Here is a 20,086-nt window from a genome sequence, read left to right as displayed (position 1 = left end):
GCATATGGCATCGCTGAATGTGACCCTTAAGTCAAACATTACTTTTCATCAATTTGTGACAAGGTTAAATAATTGCACTGCATATTAAATTCCAAAGTGATTGTTCTCACCCATGACAAAGCCTTCATAATTAAATGTACACATAGGAATGAAAGCTAAATAACTTATCTTTAGCTATGTTCTCATGCTGTAAGGTAGACATGTAAGAAGTATTAAAATATACTGAACCTGAATTGCCTCTCTGCAGCTCGGTGACATCAATATTTCACAGGCTAAATACATTCCGGCGTTGGAAAGTAAATTTAATTTTTCAGCTGAACTATATTATTTATTCATAATCATTTCTATCCATTCATTAAACTTGGATTAACCCAATGCCAATGTTTCAGAAGCACAGCACTCCTATAATGCTCCGACTACCAGTTGCCAGGAGTGGATGGATTGAATCATTTTAGAGTTCAAAGAGAGGCCATAACACAAGGACTGGATTTTTGGTTTTGAAATTGAGCAGATGGCACTTTATTTTTGAGACGTAGAGTCTATGGAGGGATTTCCGACATTTGAAATACCTGCAAAATTATAAAGAGAATAAGTGTCAGGTATGAGATGTTTTTTTTTTTTTCCTCAAAATTTTTTATTATGCAAATCTGGATTCTACTGCTTAATGTGTCACAATACGGCAGAGCCTGGTCACCGAAGAGAGAGCAGTCTGTGACCAGCGGTCAATACTGAAGCCAGTAGTTCCATGTTTTTGTACAGGTCACGTCAAAGGAATCAGTAGCCATTTCCTGCTTGATGTAAACAGGTTCTAATTTAGACTGCTCTTTAATAGATTAAACACTGCTAATCAAAAGATACAAAAAGGCTGGATTTATTAAAATGTTATTGTTAATGTTATTAAAAAGTTGCATGTGACCCAGATTTAATTTGGCGCCATGGTAACTTCTGTGTGAGCACAAGTCCTTCAGCATGGTGACTTTGAGAGTAATAATTGATACTGAAAGCCTCGCCGGACTGATTGAAAGCTGTAATTAGAGGCTTGCGGATCACAATAAAAGTTTTATTCTAGTAGCGTAGCAACATCAGTGTTTCTTAGGATGTTAATTTCTTGCATTAAAAGAAAGTGTTTTTAGGAGACCTAAAAAGGTAAATAAACTCAGATGAATGTAGAACATTCCATGTCATGTTATGGAATGTTCATGGGAGTCATTAATAATTTTACCTACACAATTAGTGCTTATCCACAAACAAAATTAGATTGTTTTGATGCAAATTATTCATCTAATGGCTGATTTCCCTAAAATGCAAATAGCTCCTCAGTGCCAAGAAGTAATTTATATTATCAACTTACTTCATGTGATATCAGATGCCAAACCTTCCTAATTGTGATTTCAACTTCAAGGGGGATTAATATTGCATTTCCAATTGTGAACTATGAGAAAATTAAAATGCGGAATAACGTGTCTCTCTAGACAAAGACATAGCTTTGCCTTTCGTTCAGTTTAGGTGAAGGGTTGAGGCTGTGTGGTGGAATTGATTCTATTAATATTTGGTCCAATTAAAATGAACATAACTTTAAATAGAGATCTTTTCAATTCTTTCAAATTTCACTCAATAAGAGCAACCCTGGAATAATAATAATAATAAAAAACACTTTAAATTAAATGGCACCATTTGCCATTACCCACCCACACACAGACAGATCTTATCTGCCAATTAGAGAATAAACTGCAGGCCTATTAAAACAACATGTTTATCTGCTACCAAAATCACAAAACAGCCCACGTTAGGTTTCTACCGGTTAAAATGAAGCAAACATTGTGTCCACCTTACCTTAATGGTAAGGGCTAAAAATTATACTCACAAGAAAAAAAAAAAATCAAATAGAAAAAACTGTCTTTTGAAACTCTCAAAAACTGCTGTTTTTTTTTTTTTTAGTAAACTGTGACATTTTTGAAAGGTTCAAAGGTTGCTGAAAAAGGCTTCACTATGACTTCACACGATATAAAATAACATTTTACTTCACAAACATTGATTTTGCGAAACCCAAATTCAGGGTTTATGACAATGAGGCTGTAATACTACAATTTATTTATGTCAAAGAAACGCGCTTTAAACGCCAATCTTTCTCTGCTTGTTCAGTTGCTTAAAAGCAGCCGTGTGTTTTCTCCTGGCAAGAATATCTTAGTTCATGTGAGACCTTGAAGGAAAACACAGCCTCCAGCAAGTGAATAACTGAATGTTGTTAAATTCTCTCTCATAGAGTTGCCACATGGTCACACTCATCGTTTGCAGGGACAACACTCCTCAATCCAGTTCTCTCAAGCTCTCTTCCTGGCCTTGGAAAATTTGCTGCAGATTTCTTCAACTTTCTTTGTCCAGCTGAGAATAAAAAAAGAACACAATTTCCACACACACACACACACACACACACACACACACACACACACACACACACACACGCACGCACATGCGCACACGCACACGCACAAACTAATAAAAAATTTGACCTCCTCTAACATGCTTCTGTTCACCATCTTCTTCCTGCAAAATTTGTTTTTATTTTTGTTTCCTCCTGTAGTGGAGACAAGAATTTACAGTTAAAGCCAAAATTATTAATTCAAGTTAGAAGTGTCTTGAATTCTTGAGAAATCTCACAAAAGATAATTAAAAATATATACAAAAGAAGTAATAACAATAAAATGTTTCTGCTTTTATTTAGATTTTAACAAAAAAAATGTTGAGAATTTCATACCTAGTGGAGTGGAATATTTTTCTCAAATCCTCCTTTTTTTTTGAAAGCTGAGCTTTTTTGGAGGGCTCCGTACTATTAGAAGTGGGAACCAGACGAGTTCTGTTATTGGTATTACTTTATCTGTATAACTATATAACGCCAATTTATTTATTAATTATTTGTTCAATACATTTTTTCAATTTACATGAAGTTTTTTTGTTTTGCCTGCTCATTGGCTAACGCTGCGTTCATCATCTTATTTCGCCGCTTCTATCGTGTTCTACATTCTGATTGGAGGATTGCCATAGCGAATGGGCGGAGCCAAAAGGAAAACAAGGAAGTGAAAGCTCGGCCATCAGAGTTTCAATGAATTTAAGACCCGTTAAGCTCTTGCCGTTTGGACATCGGTTTGTTTTATGATTCAGTACATAAAGAGGGGCAGAATAGACGGAACTGGCAATGGAGAATGTACGAAAGCGTCGAGGCAGCGACCCACACAGGTTTGGACCGTCTGTGGTGTTGTGGTTTGCTTTATCGAAATTTACTGACTTTTGAGACACATCAATCTGTATTACATAGTTCAACTGAAAGTCCATGGTGTTGTGTTGAGTTGTGTTACCCCATTAAGACTTTTCCCACACCGGTGCGATGTGCAGTCGCGCGACCCTGGGTTCTGAATCTTGGACAAAAATGGTTGCTCATTTACTCCATGTTTTATGGCATGGTACAGTCAAGTCCACCTCGGAAACTAGAATATCCATGTATAAATACTTCTAAAATGATCCAGTTGATTTTTTTTATTGCCTTCAAGTCACCCTCATTGAAAAACCTCACAAACAAACATCACGAATCAAGGGGCTTTACTGTTGTTACTTCGGTTTTATTAACCGTCCAAGCTTAACCTTTAACCTCCAGTCTGTTCCATATAGAACTGCTGTTAAGCTACAAAGCAATACGTTTGAAGCACTATATAAAAACGTGAGTTTCTGAAATCCGATATGGATTTTAAAAAAACAAAATGCCCAGATTCAGTTGCAGCTTCAGCGTGAAAAACAAGACAATTTATATGTCCACTTATCGACTCAAATGTCAGCTCAAGAAAAAGGGATCTAACTTATATCTAAATGTACAGAATACAATTAGGAACAAATTCAGATAAAATCAATCAATGCTATTTAAATCTAGTCCAAATCCATTTGTATACAAACATACACAATCATTTTGAAGATCTTTAAAAAGTTAGCTGGCATAGAGCTGACTGAAATGTTTGTATAATTTACACATTGAATAAATCCAATGCAAGACAGTAAAATTACTTAAACTATAATTATTTTTTGTAAACATTTGTGATTTTGACAAATAAAAGTATCATTGTGGAGTTACTTTCTTATCAGTAATGCAGTATATAAGCTGTAATTAAATGCAGCCTGGACTTGGTAGCAGCCATGAAACTGTGAAGCGACACAACTTGTCAGGGAAACTCCTCAAAGCAGAAGCAGCGCTACCACAAGTGAAGCGGTTAGAGCGAGGTGTTCAAAGTACTGCCGGAGGCCAATTCACGCCCTGTGAAGGGTTTTGTTCAACCCCCCTGACCACAAGTTTAGAATCCAGCGATCTTTATTCAAAGCCGGCTTGAGTGGCAAAAGTTCTATAGCCTTCAACTCTTTGATTTTGGCTGTAACGGCAGCAAGTTTAGGCACCAATGAGATAAAATTTGAAATCTTCTTTGTGGTTAGGTTACGTAGTTTCATTAAGTTTGTGTTTCTCATTAATTGGCACAGGTCTATTTACAGAAATCCAAGTTGTGATCTAGTGCCCTTTGTTCTGTTGAACTAAAAATATAGCAGTATTTGAGCTCATGTCTCACAAGTGTGATGACAATTAATCTAAGATGTGAGAAACATGTTTGTTTGTTTTCAGCTCTATAAATGCAGATAAGTGGTTTGTTTTTGTGGCAACTCACAGTTTCAACCCTCCGTACAGAAACAACAGATATAAATGCATAATAGGAAATTTAATTTATTTAGTCACACTGTTCGTTTTTTATTTTTGAAAACAGTAAAATCATATTTGTATGTATAGTTGTTCTCTGTGTGAGCAGTTTCAGCTCAAACTCCCCTGAACTCTATTCAGTTGATTTTAAAAATTAGATCCCATCCTTTCCTTTTCCTTTTCAACAATTTTCTATATATTCCTAGGTGGGAACCAAACTGGAATCTTGCTGACGGGTCAAGTGATCACCACCTGCTGGAAATAAATTTAGCAGATTCTCTTCAATATCCCGTTGCACCAACTATGAACACTAAAGCAGCTGTTGGGTTAAACCAGTGATCAGTCAGCAGCCCTCTGTCACGCTGTCAAACATAACCAATAAGTGCACAGACGGAGCGTTTACTCACAGAGAAGCTCAACATCTTCAGAGTTCGTCCACATTTCCCATCATAACACAGAATACAGGTGTAAACAGATTGAGGACAGATTCAGATTTGATTCTTTAGGCGAAATTCAAAATGATCAAGGGTGCAGACATCACACACACACACACACACTTTAAATCGAGATGTATTTTAGATCTCAGAGATCTGACAGGATTCTGTGAGCAAAGTGCGCCATCACCAGAATTTCATTATCGCCATCTGCGTTTCTACAGCGGATCAGAAAGCGGCGTTGCTGCCGCCTAAGTGAATATACGGTACAGTTTTTAAATGTCTGACTATTTTATTTATTTTTAAAATGTTAACCAGATCAAGCTACCTCTATGTGAAAAGTATTTTTCATCTTCGGCAGCAACAGCAAAATGTTTTTGGATAACTGGGAGTTTTTATAACACCATGAGGGCAATTTGGCTCATTATTCTTTGCAGAATTGATTAAAATCAAATCAAACATCTTGGAGGGTTTTCTAATATGGATGCCCTGCTTATGGTTGTGTTATAGCATCAGATTAGAGTCTGAACGCAAAGCTTTTCTAGGTGTTAATAAGTTTGTTTCTTTTCTGTTCTGGATCTTTTTGTTTTAGATTGGGCATCTATTTGCTGCTTGTTGAGATGTTTCATCTTAGTTCATGTTCAGACAAATTCTACTCAAATAATGTGTTTTGAAAGGTAATGTTGGTAATTAAGTGAAATTTCATTCATATTAAAAAAAAAAAAGAGTTCAATCACAGTAAATTTGAGATGTAACAAGGGAGGCAATTAGGCCTGTCATAACAAATTCGCTGGATGATAAATTGTCCCAGAAGTTGTTGCAATAAATGATTTTTTTTCTAGACTCTTTTCAAGTAGTACAATTGTGATGGAATAGTAAGACATTCTCAAAGATTAATAAACTTTAAATTCTAATGAACATTTAACACTGGAACTGGAAGACATTTTAAAATATCTAAAATAAATAAACAAAACAACAAATAAAATGAATTATGAAGTCTCTGTAAAAACGGTGTGGTTGAGACCAAAGCGCCAGGCAGAAGACTTTTGTCTCCCAGTCTTTGGTAGAAAGAGAGAAAAGAAAAAAGCATTAAATCATGAAAATGGTAAATTATTTTAATTTACCATGCAATTAACTAATTTATTGCTCATTACCACAGGCCTTGAGGCAATTACTTTTTTCATGGGACTGGGAGGATCATGTGCCATTTTTCCCTTTTTAATAATAAAATCATTATTTAAAGGCGTTTTTTAAATTAATGTGACAAATTTTATTTAAATAGTGTGACAGAAATAGAAGAAATAGTATTAAATGGCACTGTATTGGTAATCTTGTTCAGTTTTGTTGGTGTTGACAAGCAGGCTATGATTCTTTTACATTGCTTAAGTCCTTGCAGACAGGATTGATTAGCCAGTAGTGCATTTGTCTGTACTCACCCATTTTGGCACGACTCTGTATTTGGATGGAGAGAAACCTTAAGGCTTTTCCTCCCACGGCTCCTCAGGAAATTGCACAGCTGTTCACAATAAACATGGTAAATTGCATCAGTCAGCAAATCCACAGCTGAAGTAGCTCTGTTGTTCTTAAAGCCTGCAGAAACAGAACTGATTGAGTGATTGATATGAGGTCATTAATTTAAACTTTATGATTAAACGTGCATGTTTGTTGTACTTTTTTTTTGTGTTTATGAAGTTATGCTCCTCCAGTCTTCATGCTACTACTTGAAGATACTACACATAAAACCAGAGAGCAGTAAAAACCCAATCAGGGCAACCCCTTAATATGAATTATTGCAGTAGTATATGCAGCAGTATAATGTAATCCAGAATGTCATCGGAATGTGAAATTTCCGGGGTTATTATTAGAATGACTTACTGTTATTGGAAATGTGTTTTCACAGTACTGCTGGTGTTTGCAAAGAAAATGCCCCAAAGAAGGAAAGGCAACCTTTTCACTTTGACCTTTGGCTCTGTCTGACTCTACAGAACTGGATTCTTGACTTTGGAAGACCCATCGCCATGGTATGTAGATGCTTAAACTCCTACTTTGTAATTGACATGGTTGGACAGATGCATCCAAAGTTTAGGGATGAATAAAAAGCAAATTGTTTCCTCATGTTTTGTACACCAGATTGTCCTTCCTCTGGAGTGGTTTCCTCTCAACAAGCCAAGTGTTGGAGATTATTTCCACATGATTTACAATGTCGTCACACCTTTCCTGCTGCTCAAGGTAAATCTTAGCCATATGGCTCTTTGATTATAATAAATCAGCTCTTGCAGGTTTGATTTAACATTCACAAAGAAATTTTAATCTATCTTCAGAGTGGATTCAGAATAATCTCTGTCAATGTTCTGCAGCTTTCCAAATTAAAGCTTAACTATGATAATTTTTGTTTTTGCTTTTGTTTTGTCAATGCATGACTATTATCTTAAGCAAAGACTGATCTTTGCATGCTTGCAACTTACAAAAAAAATTCCAAAATACTTCTTTTTTTTTAATCAATACATTTTATTACACAGGGTATCTGCCCACCCTTAAAAAGCCTTTAAATGTATGTATCTAAAATTATATTAGATACTACACATTTCATGTAGTTTTTTTTTCTTGTGCGATTTTACTGAAACTTTGAGTCGCTTGCAGACATCTTCATTGCATTCTGAGACTCCAGGTGGTTGGGGCTACTGCTAACTAGCTGCTAATATACTGTTGCTAACTAGCTAGCTAGCTTTTTTATGTCCATCAAAGGTAAGTGCAAATTTATTACCAGTTGACTGGATGATGATCGTCTTAGCCATTGGCTCACGTCTGTTGCCAAACAATACAATTTATTTATTTGCAGATTTCTTTAGTTCATTTCTGTTGTGGTACATGACTTAAATTCCATTCATAGTGGTCTTAAAAAGTCTTGTATTTGAGATGGTGAAACCTGCAGAAACCCAATTGCAGGAAGTCCATCCATCCATCCATCTGATGGATGGGTGGATGTTAGTTTTAGTTGGACACGAACATGGACAGCTTGTCAATGCAGCGTTGCTCATTAGGTAAGAGGTGGAGTGCACCCTAGACAGGTTGCGAGTCGATCACAGGGCAATACAAACACACACAGGACAACTTTGCACACACTCACATCTATGGGCAATCTAGAAAGACTAAAAAAAAAAAAAAAAGACTCATAAGTTTATAGGACTGTGGGAATAAGGTAGAGTATCCAGAGAGAACCCACACATGTACTGGGAAAACATGTAAAATTCATGCAAAATGACCCCAGAGTGTGATTTAACCTTCCTGCTGCAAAGCAACAACTGCTACCAATTCCTCCATCATCCCTGAAAAACAAACAATAACCTCTAAATCAACGTAATGCCTAGACGAGAACAACAACTGAATGTTGGTATTAGTAAGTTAGAAATGACTTACTAATGTAGAAATTCAGGGCTACAATCAATAGCAAAAAAACCCCCAAACATGTTCAGTTTGTTATCTCTGCTAGTGGTATGCGACCTGTTTTGAGACTCACTTAAGGTGAGACCAGAAATTTGTGCACTTTTTTTGTCTGGATTTGCTGCTTCTCTGGTTTATCTTTGCTCTGCAGGCGCAGCAGAGGACTGCATTGCCAGCTCTGCTGAGATGAGATAGTTTCTGGCCCTAACTTTATGTTTGCTTTGCCTTCTTCTTTTTTTTTTAAACAAATATGTGAGTTTAGTAAATAACTGTCTGCATGGATATTTTTGTGAGATACTGAGATTAAAATAAGTACATTTTAACATAGAGATAAACACTAAAGTAAAGGATGTTTTCCCTCTAAAATGAAGTGTGGCGATGTCCTGAACTCTTAACATGCAGGTTAGTTTTGTTGACGCACCTGATCAGTATGTTTTACGTTTATCAGTTGTTTTACGTTTATCAGTTGTTTTGGGAATGGCTAAAAGTAATAATTGGTGAAAAATAGACTATTTATTAGAGGAGTTAATGACATAATTTGAGAATTATTGTATGAATTGAAGCCAGAGGTATATTAGAGAGTTTAATTGCTGTCATCAAGGTTATTAAGGCGTCAAGGCTGTTGCTTAACCTGGTTCTGTTTGTTGTTGCCAGGTACATCGCCCTCTATTGGAAGAGGCGCTACGCCACATCCAGTACTGCATTATAGAATAACTGACTTAATTTTAACCTAAAATGCAATAAATTACACATCAAATATCCATATGGCCCTTATTTACTGTAGAGAGATTAAATGGAATCAAAATGGATAAATCTGTAAAACTATGAAGTCTTTTTCATCCTACCCTGACTTTACACATAGTGACTGTCTTCTGTTCTTTTATATGGAATACAACAACATAATTTTTTTGTTAATATTATAAAAATATCAAAGATGAGCGCACTCTGGGTGACTGGACTTGATTATCTGCCTCAAAGAGCTGTAAACATCCTCCCTGTGTTTTCTTTTCTCTGTGTTTTAGAACAAAAATCACTGCTGCTAATTAGGAGATTGTTTTTGCATTGCTGTTATTCTGCACGCCCTGACACTTGGAGCAGAGTTAAAAAAGAAAAAAAAAGTGACTTATGAAGGCAGATGGGGTTTTAATTACTCAGTATCATAAACAAAGAACAGGAGAACAAAGAGAATAGAATAGAAAACAATGAAGAGTACCTGCAACCAAGCTCGCATTTGACTTGCTTTTACTGTTGGGCTGGAGGTTTCCTTGAGAGACGGCGTTATTAAACTAAAAGCAACCTCCTTGCTATGTATTATTCATTACATTTACGGCAGATGCTTGCTTGAAACAAAGGAAGAACCAGACGGCTGACAGTAAGAACAAAAGCCAGTGGAGCTTAGCAGGAAAAATAAAGGAGTGCTGCCTTCAGTAGAAAAGTCAAGGGGAAAAAGCATCACATTACCATAGGGTTGTCTGAAAGGAACCCACAGAAGCACTACCGTCCACATTGGAGCTCCAAAAGAAACTTTTTTTTTTTTTTTTTTTTAATTTCTGACACAGCCGGTATTAAATAAAGACATGTGGGTGGTTCTGCTCCCTGCAGCTGATGGAGCGCGCTCCCAGGCCCGTTCCTCGCACAGCCGTCCACCTCTGCATCATCACGTTTGTCATGGGGGCCAGCATCCACCTGGTGGGAGACTCCATCAACCACCGGCTCATCCTGAGCGGCTACCAGCTGCACCTGTCAGTCAGAGAAAACCCAATCATCAAAGACCTCAAACCGGCTTCACTGGTAAGCCGCCCGCGAGCTCCATCACGTTCACGCCGGCATCGAAATTTATTGCGATGATTTATGAGTTTTTACCCGTCAGGTGTGGGCATTAGCGCTGGTGACTGGAAACTGGAAAGTGACTCTGGTTTTCCTCCCGGCTCAACGTTATTGTTTTCCCAAAGAATGTTTGCGCCCCTTCTGCGACTTTATTATAAAACAAGCTTGTTCGTCTCTGTCCGCCAGCACGCTGTGCATCTGGAGATCAATTATGATTCACGCAGGTTTATGCCGCAGGAGGGAAGAGCTTGTTTCCCCTCAAGCCCGCCACAGCCGTCTGACGGCAGGAGATGATGAGTTTGATATGCGATTACTCCTCTCGATCGGAGTCTGTGACCTGTGAGTTAATTCAGGACTCCCGTTTGGGTCTGTTTTCTGAATGTTGGGCTTCAGAGCATCGCTGTTGCTCTGACAACAATCAGAAATGAAAGTTGGCACTGAAGCGCGCACTCCCATGGACTCACTAACAAGCTGCTTGATTGATAATGACGCCTCCTACTTGGTAGGTTTTTCAATCTCGGTGGCGACAGATTCTTGGAAATAACACAAGGCAGCGCCAGGAGCCATAATTTTATTGAACCACGTCTCCTTGGGTTTATAACAGCTCAGGAGAAGGGAAATTTTTAACTTGGTGGAGAAAATCTAGGTTGAAATGAAATGAAAATGCACTTAAAAAACCAAGAGTAACCAAAGAGCTTCAGAGCAGGTAAAATACGGAGACAAAAATTATTTAGGTCATTTTTAAATCAGATAAAAATTATTTCAATCGTGAGTGTTCTGCTAGCAAAATAAAAAGAAAACCTGAAACTATTTTCTTCTGACTCATTACAGTCACTCCTGGATTTTATGATTGTCTTTGTGATTTGTATGCGGTCAGAATCAGATTTTTTTTTTGGTGCTACTTTTGCAGTGTGACTGCAATGCGCCACATGAATCATGCACTTGACATCAGGTGAGGCTGAGGCATCATAGTAGAAGATGGGAGTTACCAGCCACTTCAACATAATGTTTATCTTACAGTTTTTGCAGAAAATTTGCAATAAACACACAATTAATTAGCATGAAAAATGCAGGGGTACATTAATTTTGCGTGAATTTCCAAAATCGTGAAATTACAAAAAAACTGAAGGGACTTCCATGAATAAGCTTTTTGATAAATAAAAAACCTTCAGTTTCTGACGAGACTCTGTGGCAATAATATCGACTCTGGTCAGACAAACCTGACCGGTGCTTCACTTAGTGTTGGTACGGCAGACTGCATGAAACTAAATATTTAATAGTCTTAAGTTGAATGGAGGCGATCCAGGTATATCTGGAAACTTTTACAACTTTTAATGGTTTTTGTTTGTTTCGCTAGACACATAGCAATCTGCTTGTAAATCATTAATGCCCTCATTTTCACCAAATATGCTGTCACTGAGTGTACAGCAGCACATCATTACTGAATAGCATGAGTGCGTCAAAGCACTGGAACATTTATAATTGCGTGCTTTTAGGAATTACTGCTAGTTATGTCAGCTGGAACTATAGATAAAATGGCTGTTCGGCCACCCAAAGGTTAGGGGGGATAAATGGTAAGAGGATATTTTTGTACACAGCTGGTTGCGAACAACAGAAACCAGCTTGACTCTACATGAAATTGTGACCCCTTCCTCTTTTCCCCCCCTCTTTTACAAGTAAATATCAGATTGCTGAATATTTTTATTTACTTAGGTTGAATTTCTTTGGTGATCTTAAACATCTATGTCACTAAAAAGCTGGACGATTAAGAAAAACAAATCAGAGGCAAATTATATTAAAAAAAAAACAATAACCCTGCTGCAATATGTGTATTATTTTATACACATATTATATTATTTGCCTAAACGTGTGATGGTTTGTTTGTTCTCCATTAAGAGCTGTAAAAGTTTCCAGATATACTTGGATCGCCTCCATTTAAATTAAAACTATTATACATTAGTTTCATGCAGTCTGCCGTACCCACGGGTTTAGTTTGTGAAAAATCACAACATGAAGGGCCAAGTGCGAGTCGTGATGTCCTCCTAATTAATCCCCTGTGCTGTGTCTGAAAGTGTGTGCATCTGTTATCTTTCTCCACACTTTTTTTTTTGCTCATATGTTTCTGCTCCCATTTTGTGTTCCGTCTCTAAATGCGTTTCTGAAATAAAGCATACTGCATCAGTAGGGGGCAGTGTTGCATAAAGCTGAAACACATGGTTGGCTGAAAGTACTGGCGGGTTTTTGGAAGGAGTTCCTGTCTCTGATCCAATGTTTTTGTCCTTTCTTTACAGATCGATTCATTTGAGCTGCTGTATTTTTACGATGAGCACCTGGGACACTTAATGTGGTACGTGTTTGGGATAATTGCACATATGATTTATAGACGCAATGAAATGGCGCAGGATGAGCTTGAAAGCAGCGAGTCATGATTTATTTTACCCATTACTTAAATAAACCAAATTTATTCAAGATCATAAATTTGTTTTATAAACAAGCAAGAGTTAAAATTCTGAGAATGTTTTAAACAATTTCGCTGTCTTTTAGCTCATGAGCAAACATATCGCAGAAGCTATTGTGATTTGCCACCATTACTTATATATTAGGTTATTTCCAAAGGCTCTTGACCGAGCTCAAAGTAGGCAGTGGCATTTACATTTGCCCTAGTTCTGAGGAGAAATTAAAGGGAGGAATTTATTATCAAAGGCATTTTTTATGCCTCATCAAAATTCAGTCATAATCTCTGCTGGTGTGTCCAGTTCTCTGTGTGTGAAATTCAGCAAAAAAAAAAAAAAAGTGCCGGTCTACAAAGTCCATTAATGTTAGGAGTGACCAACACAATTCTTGTCAAATAGGTGGGGAACAAAAACAACAACAACCTTAAAATAAGTTGAATTTCTTTTTATAGTTGAAGCAGAATCTGAAACTTACAACTTAACGATGTTCCAAACTTACATCTGAGCCCTGCTATGAAATAAGATGTGATTCAGGTTTGATGTGCTTTTCCTACATGTAGTGTGATGTTATCTGTGAAAAGCGCTATACACATAAAGTTTTACCTACTTTTTACTTACAAGGACCGCTGCTGTAAAAGCTTAGCTCAGTCCCTTGTTGAAGCATGGGGATACAGTTTCCTTATCAGCTCATATTTTGAAAGGATTTAATATGAAATAACCAAAAACATAAATAAAAAAAGTAAAAGTAACTCAATAAGGTCATAGGACGTAGTAAAGTACTAAATTCCAGCCCATTGATCGGGATGTTACACCCACTATGCTGCACATTATTCAAAAACATTGCAGGACTTTATGTTCCCACTGCTGCTGTGGGATTGTGTGGTTACCTAGCTATGGGGGTGACGGGATTCTGGCCTCAGGATGGGGGGGCTGGCCTGTGCTCTTCTTCCCTTCTCCATATCTGTTTGGCCTCGGGGATCCATCACACAATTAAGATTCCGTTCGCTTTTCAGAGCAAAACCGCCTCGACACATGCAGGCCACCAGCTTCTTTCACATGGTACACCTGGAACGCAGAGGCAGGACACGTAAAAAAATAAATAAATAAATGTAAAAATGTGGCTTATTATTCACAAGCCTTTTGTCCTTGTGGATAATAATCCTTTCATTTCATTACCAACGTGGTATCTAACTGCAGACTGACTCAACCTTCATCCACTTAGCTAATTACAAACCCGGCTGTCATCGCCGAAAACGCCGAGTGGCATGTAAATTCACTTTTTTATATAATGAATGAATTAGCGGGACTCTAATGACACGGACTGTGAATATCTCCTCAAGCTGACCTTTAGTAGTTCAGTAATTAACTGACATTAGGTCACACTTTTCAAAGATGGGAACAAAAAGGAAGAAAAACTCTGAGAACCATCATCTTAAATTTTTTTAGAAGTCCTTCTCCTTGGCCTTTACACGTTACTCACAATTGGAGGAAATTTTTGGACTGAATATATCAACTACGAGCCTAACAGAAGTTATTGGAAAACATATATGAAAAAAAGCCTCTGGCTGCCTTCCAAGAAGTGAACCAAGGTGTGTGAATATAATATCCCTTTTATTATATTTGAATAGATGGGAGTCGGTTTGGCAGGTTTGTAACTGTTGTAAGAGCTGCATAATTTCCTCTCAGCAGGAGAGATGTCCGACCTTGATGTTTCAGAGAGCAGTGATCAGTGTGAATCTATGTTTCACCTGTGCTTAAGAGTAGTTGGGATGATTTAAGTTCAAAAGTTGCAAAAGTAGTAATTTAGAAACATTCATTCAAGACAAAAAAAAAAAAAGAAGTTTATTTCTGTTTATTTTTAATGTGATATTGGTTTATGAAGACTGGGCAGGTTCTGCTGATACAGTCATTTGTTTTTAAGCCTGCTGGGTTTATTTTCAGCAATTAAAGTCGTGTAGCTCCGCTCTCCCTGCCGTTTAATTTACAGCTCAGGAATGTTGCTGCTGATTGAGTTTAGATATTACTCGTGTCGATGTTTCTTTTTAGTGAAGAATTTAAAAGTTTTACTCAATGCTGATTTTAAAAAAAATTAATTTAATGAAGGGAGATGTTCATCTTCAGTCAGTCTGGTTTTGGTAAATGATTTTTATTTTGCACTAATTGTGCTGTGGCCTTGACAGACTAGTGAAGTGGTTTTGATGGGTTCATTTGGTGAATTTATGTGAATAAAATAACATTAATACTACCAACCAGATCACCCCTTTCTAAAACAAATCTGAAAAGATAAAGATGAACAAATATATTTTGTTCTGCTTCTTTTTTCCAGGTATATTCCATTCTTCATCATTGTGCTGATCTACTTCAGTGCCTGCTTCTCGGACTCTGAAGATCAGGAGAAAATGCCTCTCTCTGGTTGGCTGTTACTGGGACCCAGCTCTCTCTACTATTGGTCAGTCTTTTTTTAATCATTTTAAATGTATAGACTTAATCTACAATATTGCATGAATTAAAAACAAATTGTTTTTACATTGATTCATTAGCCACATGATCTATAAGTGCGCGGGAAACTAAATGTGTGTCATCAGTTCAACTTAAAATGAGATCAGATTGATTCATCACATGCAGACTGACATATTTCAAACTTTTCATTATGTTAATTATGGTTTACAGCTAATGACAAACCATAGGACCAATGAAAAAGTTAAACCGGGAATGTCTGACCTTGTGCTGTACGGTGCATAGTTGCATGTTGTGCTGCATCAACATACTGTGGCATGGAGCAGACCAGTCTGTGGTTCTGCTGAGGTGTTCAGGAATCCCAGGTAGCTTCTCTGTTGCAACCTACGGCTCATCAACATTAAGTCTGCTGTCCTTCATTTTCCCCTTCGACCATTCCCCATAGGTTCTCTCAGGTTAAGGTCAGGCCAGTTTGCTGGCTAGTCAGTCACATTGTCGTTAAAGCAGGTACTACAGCTTAAGCCCGAGTCGGCAGGTATCAAGTCTGGCTTAAAAATAAAATCAGCCTCTCTGTGAGATGACTCAGCAGTAGGAAGCTTGAAATGTTCTAAAGTTTTCTGAAAAATGTCACTACTGACAACAGACTTGACAAAACTCTGTGGCACACATAAGCCCCCCCAAGGCAAAACTGACTTTGGAAACCTCACATTGGACTTCAAGCAACTTGGATTCTGTGCCCCTTCAGTCTTCCTGCAGACTCTGGAGGCTTGATTTCCAAATGAAATATGAATTTTGCTTTGATCTGACAAGTGAACTCTGGACCTCTGAGCAACCAGGCAATCGTTTTTCTCCTTAGACAATAAAATGTTTCTGGTCCAGGGGTGTCATAACACAAGAAATATGACACTAGCAGCCCATTACTTGGATACATTTCTGTCGAGTGGCTCCTAAAGCTGCAGTACGTGACTTTTGAATCTTCCCAAAACTCCTGAATGGGCTTTGCTGGGGCACATATTCTCGCTTTTTTTCCTTCCACACAACTTTCAATGAATATGTCTGGACAGTATCTTTAGCTAAGACTTTTGACTTACTCTCCTACTGATGGGCAATAGCATAACCTTAACGTAAGATTTCTGTATTAATTTTTTGTCTATTGAGGTTATGTAATAGTTTCATTTTTAGAGAGACTGAATTTTAAATTTGTTATTTATGTTTAAGCCATATATATAATGTGTGTGTTAAATCAAAAATATTTCAATAAATGACTTTTTCTATCATACTTTAATGAAATGAGCTGGTACCTCGGTTAGCCTTTTAATTAAATGAAGTTTATCTTGGACCGTCTCATTAAAGAACCTGCAAGAAAGACCCCACTTAAACACACTTCAGACATACTTGAAAGAGCATACTTCCCCAGGAAGACGCACACTGACTCACAAAGGGAAATGCTGCTGCTGTTGTTGTTGGAAATGATGCCTTGTGTGTGCTTGATGCCAATGAAAATCATCTTGAAGCAAAAAGAAGACAATTATAGCAGATTTCATCACAACGGGGCAAAATGTTGCATAAGGACATTTAAAATGTTGCATAAAAAGCACCAACATTACCGGCATCTCACTATTTCTCTTCATCACAGAGTCCAGTTATAACATCTGTTTTTTTTTTCACTCCGTTGTGAAAAGAAGCCAAATAACAAACGGCACTAATAAAATTAGAAATGGCTCGACTGTTTCAATTTTTTTAAGGCCTCCTACTGCAGTGACATGCATAGCAAAACAGTGCAAACACCAACACAGAATATCAAAGAATTACGGCTGCAAACAAGCACATATATGCATGTGAATATTTACTCACCGTAAAGCCATTTGATGTTTTCGGGATGATTCGGGACAGTCGTGTGAAGCAGAAACGGGCTAACAGCCCCTTGGCTTTTTCATCTGGTGCTCCTCGCTCTCTATAACGTACTTCATCTCTTGCCAAGAGTCATGACTGCATGTCGTGACGTTGCGACAGAGAAACATACATCTGCCAAAGTCGCCGTGACAAACATGTTTATAGTTCCTGTCACAGTGGCTCACGTCGGGTCCACATAATGATGACACTCGGCGATGCTGCTGCCAAACTGGACTCGGTGAATGTGACTTTTCAGGATAGACAAGCGGCGTGTTGGTGGAGACCAACAAGCTGACAAAACGATGGTGGGGCTCTGCAGCTTAGATAGAACAATGTAGCTGGTGCACTTTGCTGATGCGAGTAAAAAGATTTCTTATCGTTTTGGAGGACTATCAGAACAACAACTTTTTATCAGGAAACTTTCAAACTATATTAATTAAAAACAGCCAACATGCCCAGCCAGGTCTTGCTGTCGAAGCCAGTTCATCCTCAAAATAGATTGCAAGATATTAAAGGAGTGTCCAAAAACACTGCAGAGGTTTAAGTTTTGTAGGAGGTGTGCAAGGATGAGACCTTTGCTGTCGATGGGAAAACACGCAGGCAAGACTAAAGTTTGCCAGGGAGGAGTGAGATGAAGGCCAGGACTACTGGAACAGCACTGACTTTACCATAAATTATGCTTTGCATAGTAATTCTCCTTTTTATGCAAAGAAAGACTCCTCTGGAGTAGGGGATAACATGCTTGTCTATTATGAGTAATGAAAGAGATGATTTTATCTTTCTCCTTCTCGATTTGCACTTTGCTTCTGGTCTAACAAATGAAAAATAAGAAAATAAAAATGAGATTAAGTAATTAATACAAAAATGAAGTTGTAATGATTTGAAAATAGTCATATAGTACAATACAGTAATATTATGACTTTATTCTCATACAACTTTATTGTTGTATTATGTACTCATTTTTATTTTCTTATTTTTCATTTTAAACTTTTATTCTGGTAATTTTTTTTTTCTTTTCTTAGTTTGGTCCTAATACTCTGTGATACTCATCAGCTACTCTCAGTTGTTAAAAAACAAAAAAACTAAACGATACCTCAACTGTTTTCCTCAGCTAGGAAAAAACATTTTAGCATTTTTTAAGTTTTTGGGGTAAAATCATTTATTTTTTTTTACTTTTTTTTTGTTCGTTTGGTGTCAAAAATCTTTTCCACAGTGATGCTATTTGCTTAGGAAGTCCTTATAAATGATATCTTATTGCCATGCAGCTACAGGTTGCTTCATTACCACCATCCAAGCTATAACCACATCTTTGATTAATCTTTAATGAAAATCCTGTTGTGTTAATTTTTTTTAAACCTTTGTTTAATTTTGGTAAACGTAATCTAAAGCACATGTTTGCGATAAACACAAAGCAGAAAATATTGTCTGTTTTTCTAATAATCCGCAGCCTTCCAGTGGATCCAATTTAAACTCCCTTTTTTCTTGAGTGCATGTTCACCAAATCTGTTTTGGTTTAATGACGACTGTACCTGTAATTATTAGCTGTTGCAAATTATATTTAACTTATTAAATGTAGCCATTTGATAGCCTGAAACAAAAATAACTCCTGCTGTTTTTCTCTTTTTCGTCCCAAAGGTACTTGGCCACCGAGGGTCAGATAACTGGACTGTTCCTCCTTGCTTTCCTCGCCATGTTCACAGTGAGGATTTTCCAGAAGTGTAAAGGCCTCGCCCCAGACAGCAACAGCTCCTTTCTCTTTTATAGCTTCAGCGTTACTCTGCTGCTCGTGTTCCTGTGGGTGGCCTATTTGTGGGACGACCCGGTGCTACGCAACAAATACCCCGGACTGTTTTATGTTCCAGAGCCCTGGTCCTACTACACCTTACACATAAGGGAGAGCCACTGAATCGAACGTTCAAAGTCTAAATATAAGAGCCATCGGTGTTTTTATGATGTGACCGATTATTTCTGAAGCGCAGGTGAAACCTATAACCCAGACAGTATTCAGGCAAATCCCCAAAAACCTGCTGAGCACCGGCTTTTTTGTGGTATTTTTAGGATACGAGAAAAACACTTGTGTGGAGAAAATGTTCTTTTTTTTTTTTTTTTTTAAAGATTTTTGCATTTTTAAATGTTTTGAGGATTGTTGTCTATTAAAGTTAAAGAGTATTTACCCACTAAAGAAAAAGGAGTATGTTCCCGTTCCTCGTTAATCTGTGTTGCTCATTATCCCAGTTGGTCTCATCCGGACCTGAAGCCTACCGTATGTTTTAATGTGCTACTGACATTTTTTGATGATGCATACCATCATGAGAACAATACGTCGACTCATATTTTCAAGCAAATGTATTCAGATGCTAAATCTTGCACATGTTGAAATGTTGCAGAAAAACAGTCGCATTAACCAGAGTGTGAGACAAACAAAGTCTCACCTCAAAGGATCCTATTATTCTCTTACTAAACCAGTCGATATAAATCTTTCAGCGTCTCAGAGGAAACACGGTTGCTTCTCTGTGGCTTACAAATGTGGAAACAAAAGTGATTCCTGACACATTTAAGGAAAATAATATGCATGCTTTGTATTGTTTTTGCTGCAAAACCTAAAAATAAGAGTCAAAAGAGACTCTTTCCTCCACACCATCTGTTTTAGGTCAAACATTTACAATGCGTTAACACAGAGGGGAGTCGCCGTGCTTGGCGTTTGACTGGGAAGCTGCGTATGTTAACGTGGCGCTCTCATATCCTCCACTGCTCTGTTTTCACTCGATGCACCAGATGTCGGCGGAAGGGATTTGGTAACATTCAGCATCTGGATGTTTCTCAGAGATGATGCACTGCAGAATGCGACATATCTT

General features: G+C 37.5%; 1 protein-coding gene across 3 annotated transcripts; it reads left to right on the top strand.

The window, feature by feature from the left end:
* The first annotated feature begins 3,028 nt into the window (after positions 1-3,028).
* Positions 3,029-19,419, top strand: cln6a (CLN6 transmembrane ER protein a). Of its 3 annotated transcripts, none has more exons than XM_007548980.2 (7): positions 3,029-3,234; positions 7,061-7,181; positions 7,291-7,389; positions 10,204-10,392; positions 12,720-12,775; positions 15,208-15,330; positions 18,867-19,419. In XM_007548980.2, exons 1-7 carry the CDS (start codon positions 3,194-3,196, stop codon positions 19,135-19,137), a joined length of 900 nt encoding a protein of 299 aa, XP_007549042.1. In that variant the 5' UTR covers positions 3,029-3,193; the 3' UTR covers positions 19,138-19,419. The 3 variants fall into 3 exon arrangements, with proteins under 3 accessions (XP_007549042.1, XP_007549044.1, XP_007549043.1); XM_007548982.2 differs by lacking the exon at positions 3,029-3,234 and adding an exon at positions 6,694-6,786; XM_007548981.2 differs by lacking the exon at positions 3,029-3,234 and adding an exon at positions 6,815-6,977.
* Positions 19,420-20,086: the final 667 nt, after the last annotated feature.

The sequence above is a fragment of the Poecilia formosa genome, unplaced genomic scaffold (assembly GCF_000485575.1).
Source record: "Poecilia formosa unplaced genomic scaffold, Poecilia_formosa-5.1.2 Scaffold29, whole genome shotgun sequence".
In the NCBI taxonomy this organism is placed as follows: domain Eukaryota; kingdom Metazoa; phylum Chordata; class Actinopteri; order Cyprinodontiformes; family Poeciliidae; genus Poecilia; species Poecilia formosa.
The sequence above is the reverse complement of the archived record's forward strand: the minus strand, read 5'-3'. Positions and strand labels throughout refer to the sequence as shown.